The 12,946-nt window shown below is 38.9% G+C and overlaps 1 protein-coding gene across 3 annotated transcripts in view; it reads right to left on the bottom strand.

Annotated features, from left to right (window-relative positions):
• Positions 1–12,946, bottom strand: part of SATB1 (SATB homeobox 1) — a 100,891-nt gene that overhangs the window by 23,015 nt on the left and 64,930 nt on the right. For all 3 annotated transcript variants that reach the window (XM_080676299.1, XM_080676298.1, XM_080676300.1), the window contains exon 9: positions 9,664–9,819. In XM_080676299.1, the coding sequence (XP_080532425.1) occupies positions 9,664–9,819 (156 nt within the window). The remainder of the gene's footprint in view (positions 1–9,663; positions 9,820–12,946) is intronic.

The following is a 12,946-nucleotide window of genomic DNA, read 5'->3' on the forward strand; positions in this document are numbered from 1 at the left end:
TTATTCCTCCCATTTAAAAAAAATTCTTACCAAAAAATGGAAAGCCCAAAGGAGAATAATTTTTTTTTCTGTTCAAGTTTTGATGAAAGTAGAAAAAAATGGGATTTGCTGAAGATTTTGATAAAAATAACCTGGAAAACATTAGGCCACTTCTCCATTTTTCTAAACACTTCTTTTCACTGCATTTCATTTTTATTTAAGCACATCATCAACACACACACACACACATACCCCCAACACTTAAAAAAAAAAAAAAAAAAAAGAGCCTGAAATTTTAGTTACACTACATGTGGTTTTCATTTGTGAAAAATGAACAAGCTGTTTGTGGTTAAACTGTCTAATCGCCTGTTATCAATCTAGCGCTGCATTCAAGATTTACAGGATACATCAGCTTCTGTGCCACATTAGCTGTAAAAGGGGAGGGGGGGTTGGAAAGAGGAGGAGGAGAGAGTTTATCCTGAGGAATAATATTTCTAATGCAGCCACACTCGCACTACATCTGGTTGTGCTGGTAGCGGCAGTTAAATTGAAATATTTCACAGCGTGTGTCAGAAACATGCAGAATGGTAATTATGACAGATCTGATTAAGCCGGAGAGCCACACGCTCCCTGGCCAGCGCCGGTTGTGCAGGTGTGACCTTGTGCGTGCCTGCGTGTGTAAATAAAATTAATTACAAGCGAGAGGGTGAAGGCTTCAGTGACATCACAAAGCGGAGAAACTCCCAAGGGGGAGACCTAATGGAATATTTTCCCTCAGTCTAATAATACAGTTCATATTGACTTGAGGTAATTAGTGGGATCATTAAAGCAGTTTTCCCGGCGTATTTGGCTGCCTGATCAGATTAGTGAAAATGTTCTTCAGAACAAGCCCTGTGTGGTCTGCCAGAGAGGAGGAAATAAAAAGCAACAAAGCATATTTTGGAATGATAAGCAGCACTGGACTTTTACTCTAGCAAAAAAAAAAAAAAAAAAAAAAAAATCTCCTCTCCGGAGCCTAAAGATCTAACTGTCCTGTCCATTTTAATTCTTCTATTCAACTTTTGCATTCCTATATGCATCGGAACGATTTCTCTCATTTCCCTTTTCTCTGTGTTCAACCAGAGTGCTTTCTCACTATACGAGCCATCCCAACTCCCCAACAAATCTCTCTTAAGGCGATTTTAAAATTGGGGAAACGTACCTTAAATGACTGTGTTACTGTTAACTGACAATATGGGGCAATTGGAAGAGGCAAAAACAAATAAAATTTAAAAAAACACAGGAAGGGAAGCCACTTAAAATACACCTACTAAACAAAAGATCCCTCTCTTATGTAACACATAACAGAGATCTAAATAGTTATTCGCATTTGGATCTCAAAATGGATTTGGCGTAGGCCAAAGTTGGGGCAAACGTTCTTCCGGCGGAACAGAACACAGACCCCCTCGTCAAGAAAAGGGCCATTTGTTTGAAAAGACTCTATTGAGCATGCTCCACCTTGCCACTGGAATATGCCAAGCGCTGTCACAGATGGCAGGCTCTGACAGTTCCCATCCGTAGCGTAGATACTCGACAGTTCAGCACAAGATCAGTGACATTCTGTCTCATTAGAACCACGCTAATTATCACAGCTAGTTTCAGGGGAAACCATGTGTTGCAATGGTCAATTTGAAGGAGTCTGTGCATCAACAAACTGGTAATAAGGATCAGACACCTTATTATATGACAGCATGCTGTCTATGATCTGATTTACAGAATCAGAGGCACTGAGGCAGCCGAGGAGGCTGGCAGTTTATGAAACAGTGTGTTTAAGCCCAATTCCTCAAGCACACTGGTTGAAAAGGGAATTATTTTAAAAAACACACCAAGACAACTGGAACTGCTGAATCAAGAAATCAAAGCAGACTAGCTCCTCTATTAACATACCACAGAAGTAGATTAAGACCTAGAAAACAGACAGCTTCATCAATTTAACAACTGTATGGCAACTCCACAAGCGGTCTGGAGCGCATATTTTTACAAGGTATTTAATGATAAATTATAGAATGGCTATATTCGTACTAATCTCTAAAATATAGACTGTACATATATATTTTTTAAATAGGTGGTCTGTGATTTAGCTGTGCCATTTTTTTTTTCACGCAAAACCATCGCATGTGTAAAAGTATAACAACCATACTTAAAAAAAATGAATAATCTCAGAAGTTACTTTTAAGATACTAAAAGTATCCTTTTGTCAGGGCAGAAAAAAACTCCACGTTAGATTCGTCTTCCCAACCTAAGTTCTCCTGTCCCTCTCTGAGTACCTCTCACTGACGTGCAACTTTAATGATGCCTTTTCTTCCAGTGCTATCTTTCTATTGTCATTTTGCATAAATGCATTTTCATCGTTCATTCATTTCACAGGGCCTTTATTTTCATTTCTCATATGAGGAAGAAAGAAGATAAAGCTGAAATAAAACCTCCCTTTACTACCAAAAACATAAAAGATAACTGTTGAGACTTCTGAGAAAACACTTCATCTTTTAACTTGGCACATTGTTCAAGGATTATATCAGTGTTCCTGTTGTGTGCTAAGTTTTTAACTGAGTGACACTGTGGTTTAAGCTGAATGCCTATTAAAAGTTAAACCCCACTGGTTTGGCATCTTCCCTACTTCCATTTTGTAGATACATGACCCTGTTCTAACGCACTAACTCTTCAACTGTCAAAAGATGATTACAGAGGAGTTGCCAAGAAGAGGAACTTTGATAGGATATTCTTAGTCCATACTTTTCAACCTATACTAACATTTTTGGACAAAAGGTGGCCTTAGATGAAGCAGAATCTACAAATACATAATTGGTATACTCATGCTTTAGTATGTACACTCTGACCTGCTCTTTAATTAATTTTTTAAATTAATTTAGTGATTTTAGATAGGAAGGGGAGAAGGAGGGAAGAAGAGAGAGAGAAACATTGATCCGTTGTTCCATCCATCCATGCATTCATGGGTTGATTCTTATATGCACCCCGACCAAATTGAACACATAACCTTGGCATAACAGGACGACGCTTCAACCGAGCTACCCGGCCAGGGCCACACTGATCTGCTTTAAAGTGGATCACTCCTGTGGTGACCTTCCTTGGTCTTCCTCACATCACGATCCACTTTAAAGAGTTGGCCCAATATTCATTATCTGATTATTTTAAAATCTTGTCTAAAATATCCCTCTGACATTTTCTGAAGATGGAGAAACTGGGTGGGCTTAATGAGTTATGACTATATTTGCAAGAGTTAACTTATTAAGTGGGTGAATGAGGAAAATGTAGTTACATGATTCTAGTTAATTAATTTTTAATTTAGGGGAAAAGAGTGAAACTTTAAATGATTTGAAAGTTGCAATAAGATAACCAGAAACCTTCTGTTCACCCTGTTTAAAATAGTAACATCAAGTGTCTGGGGAAAAACACCTCTTTGTATGACTTTTTAGCTAAAAATATAATGAGCAAATAAGTATTCTATTGGCTAATTCTGGACCTCCTCGATCAAACCCTAGATTTACTAAAACACATGCTTGTTTTTATAATGCAGAAATATAAAAAGGGCTTATATTCATATCCACAAATTTAACTCTTAAAAAAATACAACCTATGTACCTTCAAGCCAGTAGAGTATATCAATATCTATGTATTGAAAGCTGTTAATTTCAATAGTCTAGGTCTACATTTATGAAAACTCAATCCAATATAGCTTCCCAATATTTAGACATGAGATTTTTGAAGATCGGCTACCAGCACCTAACACCTTAAGTAGGAGAACGCTGGAACTCCACATCCTTCTTAAGAACGCAGTACAAGCCACCAAAATAACGTTAACCTAGATGTGGGCAGACGGCTGAGATGACTACGCTCCAGGTTGTCTTACTTCTCTCCTCACTCTCCCACTCTTGTCCTTTCCTGCTCTAGGAAGACGATCCAGGGAAACCTAAGCTATATTTCCCCAGGCTCTCCTCTCCCCAGTAAACATACGTAATATTTAAAAAAGCACTAGATGGAGAACATGTAAAGTGGTAGTTCTCTCCGCAGCCCCTGGCTGAAGAAAACTCCATTTGCCCAAGAAGTGCTCTGAGGACACACTGTGAATACCCTCCCACGGACTGCTGGAAAAGGGTGTGGCCCCAGCACTCACAGAGGCCGGGACTCCCACCTCTCAGGGGCCTCCTGTGTGTCTTACATGGGAGGCTGCACAGGTGAAATCGTGTTGCAGCGAAGTCTGTCTCATGGACATTCCAAAAGAGTGAATCAGCACAGAGCTTCAAGGTGCCGTTTCCGTGAAGTGCAATTTAATTCTAACAAAATAAAAGATGCCTTCACTTGCGTGCTAGAATGCAGAATGCAATCATGGTTCCCTGATTTTTTTTCCTGGATTTTGTCACTATAGATTCCTATTCCAACAATGAAAATTACAGGATAGCCCTAGTTCAAGCCCATTTTGTGATCTATTACGTCTTACTGTATTTAAGAATTCCAATCACCAAATCCAAAGGTAAAAAAGATGCTCTCCCTCACCCCCCCCAACCTATGCACCCAAGGAGCACTAAAGCTTTCTTCTTTTCTCTCTCTTCTGCCTCCCTTCTCTCTCTCATGCTAGAGGCCCTCAATCTCAAGGATGAAAGTGTCTGAAAGGATGGAAGAAAGCGAAAGGCTTTGAATCATTTGGCCTCTTCAACTGCTTGTGCTCTTCCCAGAGGAAGAAATCCTCTCGTTTTGGTGCTCAAAACTGTACCTATCAACCAGCCAAAGCCGTAGCAGCCGGAGTCCTCTAACTCTATGGGACTGATAGGTAGAGAAGGCAGATTATATTGAAAGCATGCTCAGTCAAATAGAATTTTCATCATCTAGTTGCTTTACCTGAAAGAAATGCTCTGCTCAATAAAGGAGAGAAATCATTTTCTAAACACAAGTGGCGATGCGTGCCGCTCAGTGAAAGCCCTTCACTCTTACCGCATTACTGTATCTGCAAACTCCGCCTCTGCAAACATGAAAATCAATGTAACCAGTCGATGTACAAGGCAAGGCCTACAGCGCTGCTAATGTCCCCTTGCTGGACATACACCTTAAGTCTCAGAGCTCTCGGGGGCTTTGCCGTGGAATAAAATTAGATTCCAACATCTGCCACCATTAAGGAAAAAATTCCATTTCCATCTCCCATATGAAAACACTATAACCAATGAACAGTAACTGAACCTTGATACCATAATGGTTATTACCCAAATCAACTATTTTTTTTAAACAGTAAAATTAGCGAATTCTGCTCTCATAATTATTTGAATGTTATCAGACTAAATGTTTGATAAAATTCCAATATGATTCACTTGAAAAAAAAAACTGCTCCTTATTTGAATACCCAGAATATAAAGTGTATTCATTTGTAGCTATTCACATTATGTTTAAAGCATATCATCTTTTTAAAGTTGGCATTAGCCAGCTTTCCTATCCAAGCACAAAAATCGCCTACCTTCCAGGTTGCACCCGCATATTTTATTCAGACATTTCTATTAGAGTTAAAAACAATCTCATTTCTATTACTCATCGAAGAGGAGAGATAATACACGAGAAATGGTGGAATCCACCGAGTGGGTTTCTTTGACTGGAAATACTTTGTGCATTAGTCAGTGCCTAGCGCAACTATGATGTGTCTGGGTCCATAACATTCTGGGACTGCAGTAACTTCAAAATAATTGTGCTTCCTGTCATTCAGGGTATCTACCTAAGGCTTTATCTTTTTACACAAAAGGTGTTTGAAATACGTGAAGAGGGAATAAAAAGGTCTCTCTGCGGGGGGCTGAGCCTCTTGCTTAGCACATTGGAAGGCATTTTCCATTTGTGTATAGCACTGTATCATTTTAAAGCTCTTCTGCATACATCATACCATGTAACCTCCTCCCCATGTTAGAAGACTCTTGGGCTCAAAAAGGTTAACTAATTTCTCACTATTATAGTATCAACCACACAGCCTGGACCACAGCCTCCTCTGAGTTCTCTCACCCGTCCCCCCGCCCCTGCTTCCCCATCGGGCATGGAAAAGTGTGCACTCTGGCCCTATGCTGGTAAGAATCTGTCAGTGAAGAAAGGAAAGCCCCCAGCATTTCCACTATCCATTAGTTCAATATCCCGAGTTCATCTTTCCTGGAGCTGGGTTTAACTTCGGTACTGGTGCTGCCTGGAACCCCGAGGAGACACTAAAATAGTATGACAGGTGCAGAGAACTGGGGGGTCGGCTCTCCTGTTTATTAGTCATGTGTACAATGGAAAACTACGCTAGCTCACAGGGTTACTCTGAGAATTAAATGTAGATAATAGAGAATACACAATGGGGTTTAGCAGAAAAGAGGTGACGGATGCTTAGTCAACCTGGAGGGAGAATCAGAGCAAGACACAGCAGCAGGTGGAGCTGGACAGGACTGGTGCACCCTGCTTTATCCATGCCCCCGCTCCACCAACCCCATGTTCGGGGCCTCCGCCTCATTCTGACAGTCCTTGCCATATATCTCCAAAGTGTAAATAGAAATTGAATTCTGACCATGAAAAAGGTCAGTATGATTTGAAGATTTTTTTTTTAATTTGTTTGCTAGTTTTTCTGTTCCCGTCACAAAAATCATGGCAGGAGAACAGAAGTAAATGACGACCTTCCTTGTGAAGTCAGATCTCCTCCCTCAGGGTACACACTGTTTTGGGACTGTCTTCTTTTTAAGAAACCATCAATCTTTCTACCTGTTTTCATCAACAGGGTAGTGCTGACAACCAAACGACACAACTAGGAGAAAACTACAGAAATGCTCTGTCAGGAAGGTGCAGTAAATTAGGAGTTAGGAATAACCATCCGAGAGAATGAAGTGAACAGGTTAACTCATGTGGTAACTCCACCGCCACCAACGGGCCCTTGGATTCTCTTTCAAGCAGGAATGAGAGATGAGCTAACAGCGTTGGGGGGTTTCGGGAAACACCATCTTGGCAGACTCAGAGAAGCTGCCAAGCGACATGGCTGAAAGACACTCATGGGGAGCTTTGCAGGACAGGGGTGCAAAGATCAAGAAAAGTTTAAAACCTCCCCCTGACATCACTCACATGCCCTTACCAACCAATTGCTGCCACTGTCTGAAAAGGTCCAAAATCAGTGACTTAGCCCAGGCAGGGAGGATTGAACTTATCATTGAAAAGAAAAGAAAAGAAAAGAAAAGAAGGAAGGTAAGCAAGGGGCTGCTAACCATAAGGGGCTATGCTATAGTCAGATGGTTTTCAACCGGTGTGCCGCAAGAATTTTTAAAACATGCAATACCTGATTATTTAATCGGGGGCACTGACTTCTTTTCACTTAGATTGTCAAAAAGACAACAACAACAACAACCACCCACAATGAGAATAGCCAAAACAATAATAGCTGTCCAGTGTGAATGCCCTGTCTTGAACCATAAATATATAGGTCATATAATAGAGTTCTATCGTAATAAGGTTGCTTCCGATTGGTTAATTCATGGTACCAAAAATCCTTATATACAAGGATGGGCACTTCTGAGCAAAATATAATCACTATTATTATTATTTTTTATAAATCAATCAAAAGTATACCTATTTTTTTTGTCAGATCGACAACAAATATGTTTTTTGGTGTGCCGCAGAATATTATTAATTAGTTTATGTGTGCTATGAAAGGAAAAAGGTTCAAAATCGCTGCTCTAGTCAGAAAGGAAAATGGGAAATGGGGGACCAGATTAAATTAAATGACATATGATAAGCAAGTAAGTGACAGTTATCAAAAAGTTTTAAACCAAAGAACTTATATGCACAACCCATGGTCATGAGCAATAGGGTAGTGAAGGCGTGAGGGAGAGGAGATAAAGGGAGGGGGTGAGGTGGGAGGTATCTGTAATACTGTCAACAATAAGAAAAGTTTTAAAATTTATTTTTGTTTGTTTTAAGCCTGACAGTAATACATGTCTAGTTTCTCTGTCTATTTTGGAGATTTAGGGTAAGTATTTGGCCTTGTAGAAATATAGTCTGTTATCCTTGATAATTTTTAATTGGCTAGGTCAGAAAAGATGTAGCATGAGAAAGAAAAGCAAGATTATATACATTTAAATATGAGATCCTCATCATAATTAGACTAAGTAGCCCAAACAAGAATACGCAGGGTGGGTGGGTGAGGGGTAAAGTGAGAACAGGACATTTCCCCTTAATGCATAGTCTTGGCATGTAAATGAAGACATCTGAAGAAGCACACAGGTTTGCAGCGGCTCTAACATTCTATCATAATTAGAAACATTTCAAGAGCCCTGTAATTTCCAATCAAAATTACAGTAATTTCCGATATACAAGCCATGATTCATGACAGATTTTTACATTCCATGAGAGATTACGGTGGCCTGATGTATGACACGCTGAGTACAGCACTAACATAAACAATTCAGTTTAATGTTTAAACAGCACTTGATGTTTAGAATCTCACAATAAAAGAAACATATTATTGTAGAAATTATCACTTTGACAGTGATTGAAGGGTAGGCAGGCATGTGGCCTATAAAGCTATAATTTTTACAGTCCACAGCTTGAGTTTAATCATTTTTCTATAACATTTCCAAGATATCCCTTAAGTATTTCATCCAGCCTATAACTTAAACAAGAACAACCTTTTCTAAAGCAAAACTCCCATCTAGGTCCACTATTAATGCGAATAGAGTGAAATTGTAGGAAAAGCTCAAAAAAGTAGTATACTGTAAACACTCTCAGGGTTGTATATTCTTATCAGAGTTAACCACAGTTTATTATAAAGGATGGTACATTAATGATAATAAAAATATACTTGTTTAAAATCCAAGTTGTCGATATCTTACCTGAGCCCTTGACTAGCTCTAAATTCTCCCCTTGGTAGTGTTATCAGAGCTTTTGCAAAGAGAAAGACAGTGTAGTATTCTTTGGGTCTTGTAAGAAGTATTCTTGCTTTGAACAAGGGTTTATAGAATTTTGAGTTCCTGCATATAGATGACTCAGCCTTTGATGGACATAAATTATCAATATATGACAATAACACTAATGAAGAACTGCATTATTTTGTTATGTCTTTATCTTGTTTTGTAGGAATTTGTAACTTCTCCAATTCAATTCCCTTTATAATTGATCAGAGATGGACAATTTTTCTAATTATAATTTGATTTGTGTGTCATATCTATAGAAAAACTAAAATCATTCATATGCAAAGATATACGTATGTGTGTGTCAATTTGTTTTAATAAGTGCACGTACGATTTGTAGGTACCAGAGCTGGAACAGAAGAAACTATAATGTTTCTAGTATTTTAGGATAGAAATCAAGGTCATCTAAGTAATAATGAAACAACAGTAATTCAAGTTATTCGTTCCACTACAATGGACCAGACTGAAAAACTTCCTATACGTTACAGTCTTACTCTTCTGAAAACAACTATAAACTGACTCAGGGATTTATTAAGAAGTCCTAGGTCTGGAGAGTGGCTATTGGAGGAAATAGAACCAAGTGTCTATAGTATCAGAATCTGAACATTTTGTCTCACCAGAGAGTGCTGTACATAATCCCAGAGACTGTGACCTCTCAGTGATGCAGACGCATACTGAAAGTAGACATCCTGGAAATAGATAAACATTCTCCATGCCTAATCGAGGCTCCTACCTGGCTCTTGGTTGCTGCGACCTTCGCAAACAGTGCTTGGGACACTTTAGCGCGCTTCATTTCCTGCTGAATCTCATCATAAATGGAAGCATTAATGTTCATGGTATTGTTCTCTGGTTTCCCATTCCTCTCAGTGGCAATAGTAGCTGTTTTCACCTACAAAACATTTTGAACATGACTGTCATTTTTCATTGGTCAAATTGTCTTGAAGCTTCCCAGGCTCAGCATCCAAACTAGACACTGCTGCTCCTTTGATGATGAAGATGATCAACAGTGCAGTCATTCAACTTTAGTTATTACCCTGAGATCACATTGCTTAAGTTAAGGAAGTCACACTGTCACAGGTGATTGCATCTGTAATATGACAGCCACTGCCAGCCGACAACAAGGAATTATAATGCCATAAAGTAAGTTTTCTGGAAAGCTAAATAGTTTCAAAGACTTGAAAACCCTAAACTAATTGTTTCCCAATTACCTCCCATTGCAATTCTAACAAAGGAAATTCACAATTAAAGTCATAATGCACAGTGCTGTATCTTCACTGGGTGCCTGTGCCTAATAGACAATTGCATCACTAATAGCTATTATATACTATGGCCTTTTTTAATTTTAGGCTCTTTTTTTATACCCTTTCCTCATGTTTCATTTAAAAAGTCTTCCATAACAAAGCCATTTGCAGAGCTGCATATTTAAATCTTCTATCCATCCATGAAACAGGTAGAGTGCCTTGCTTAATTATCATAAAGGCTGGTTGCGTTTTACACGTGCATGTCCAAGCTGTTCTGTGTAATTATTTCATCTTTTCCTGGCACCCCTGTATATAACTATTTCTTTTTGACTTGTGGATCCAGACTATAAGAAAATGTTCCACAATATTTAACAGAACACTGCTGCGAGTTACACAAAATATATAATCAGTGGCTTAAAAAATATATCCAAAATGTATAATCCTGAATGAGTGCTGTTGGAAATAATGATAAACAGGTGCCAGCAGAAAAATGCCACAGAATTTTAGGGGGGAAATTAAATAACACCTTCAAAATTTATCAATACTATTATTAATCTTTAAAACTGCAAATTTAATTTTTTATTATACAGTTATGTTGACCAGTCTGGTAAATTTACCTATGAAGCATGTAGCTGCCTTTTTTTTTTTTTTTTTTTCTTACTGGGGGACTGATAAAAATTTTAAGTGAAAAAGTTACCAAGGATGCAGGACCATGTTTTTTCTGGCAACGTGATTCATTAAGGGCCCGATTTCTTAGGGTCCTTTACAGAACCCAGGTTTTTGTTCTCTAGAAATTTAGCATCTTGGACCATTTCTCACATATACTATAAACACTAGGAAATGAAATGCATTTTAGAATAAACGAAGGAGTTTTTTGGCTGCAAGTCTTCCAGGTTTATTTCACACTGACCCAAAATATTTGGCATCAAAAGTGGGACAAAGGTTATCCTAGGCCAGTGGTCGGCAAACTGCGGCTCACGAGCCACATGCGGCTCTTTGGCCCCTTGAGTGTGGCTCTTCCACAAAATACCACGGCCTGGGCGAGTCTATTTTGAAGAAGTGGCATTAGAAGAAGTTTAAGTTTAAAAAATTTGGCTCTCGAAAGAAATATCAATCGTTGTACTGTTGATATTTGGCTCTGTTGACTAATGAGTTTGCCGACCACTGTCCTAGGCTATTCAATTCTCTGCTCTTAGTGAGTAAATATGAGCCCCTTCTATTTTTTAAAAAATATATTTTTATTGATTTCATAAAGGAAGGGAGAGGAAGACAGACACAGAAACATCAATGATGAGAGAGAATCATTGATCGGCTGCCTCCTGCACACCCCCTACTGGGGATCGAGCCTGCAACGTGAGCACATGCCCTTGACCAGAATCAAACCCAGTACCCTTCAGTCCACAGGCCGACGCTCTATCCACTGAGCAAAATCAGCCAGGGCAATATGAACTCCTTTTAAAGGTGCCTTCTGAATTCTTTGAATTTCCAGCCAGCTAGCAAAATAACTCACGCCTGGCTTGCCGCAGAGAGACAGCTAGACTCTTCCACCTTGACAGTACCGAAGCACTGAAAGGACGACGCTGAGAACTGGTTGGACCACAGGCCCGAAGGGAGGACACGGAAGGTGAGGCAGGACAGGTGTCTAACTGGCTGGGCCTCATTTGCTTCTCCTGCACTGTAAACCGGAGACAGGGGTGGAGGCCGTATTTCCAGAGACCCCCTTGCAGCTCTGTGACTCCAATATGCAAGGGCACTCACAGAGGCATATTAAGGACTGGAGGCCACTAAGCACATACACCGGGCTTTGAAGCAATAATCTGCTAAACACCACTTTAGGAGCCAGAAGAGTTAACGCATTACCATAAATTGCCTACAAAGTTGCTTTGGTGAGATTCACAACTTTGCTCTGGGGTGGTCTTGCTTTGAGGCAAAAGAATAGAGTTGATCACCCTATGGGGTCCCTTTTTAATACCTATTTTTCTCACTGCTTAAATGAAAGAGAAAAGAAAAGCCATTTCAATTGCTTTGAAAATTGAATGTTATGGAAATGGGGGCATGAAGTCCAGTGCATTGGAAGAAGTAGTTCCCTGGTAGCAATCTGTTTAGCAATAGCTGAGAGAGAGCAGTCTTCGGAAACTCGGTGTTTCATGTTTTTAAAAATAATTTGCATTCTTTTGTAAAAAAGCTGTTTAAGAATTTATCCTGCAGGTAGACTATAAGCATTTGTCTCAACACTGTGATTTTTGTCTCTAAAAATTTCTTTGGTTCCATATTTTTTAAAGCAATTACAATTGGAATCAAAAAAGCAAGATTTTTAAATCATGGGGGGGGGGGGAAATCAAATAATCATTTCCTGGTAGCCAACACAAAATAAAAGTGGGAAATAAATGCACATGAAACATTAAAAAAAAAAAGTGAGAGCAACAATTTTTAAAAATATAAAGAAACCGCATTACTCATTTTAAAAAGATTTAGGAAAGTTCTTTATCATCTTGTTGGCTTAGATATGCATCTTATCATAGATAAGCTATTACAATTCTGGAATCACATTTTTTCCTAAACACAAGCTATTGCTTAAGGCGAACTGACTTGGACAGCTTTTTAAAAATATGAGGGCTGAATTTTTCCCCAGGTAAAAATGGAAACAAAAATCTTTTATACCTCACTCTACTAAGTACTATTTTAGCTTAGTACAAAAAAAATCTTCTTTAATCCTGGTTTAGCTTTTAATATTATATCACACATTAAAATTCATAAAGTAGTTCATTCCAGGCA

The sequence above is a fragment of the Plecotus auritus genome (assembly GCF_963455305.1).
Source record: "Plecotus auritus genome assembly, chromosome: 6".
In the NCBI taxonomy this organism is placed as follows: Eukaryota; Metazoa; Chordata; class Mammalia; order Chiroptera; family Vespertilionidae; genus Plecotus; species Plecotus auritus.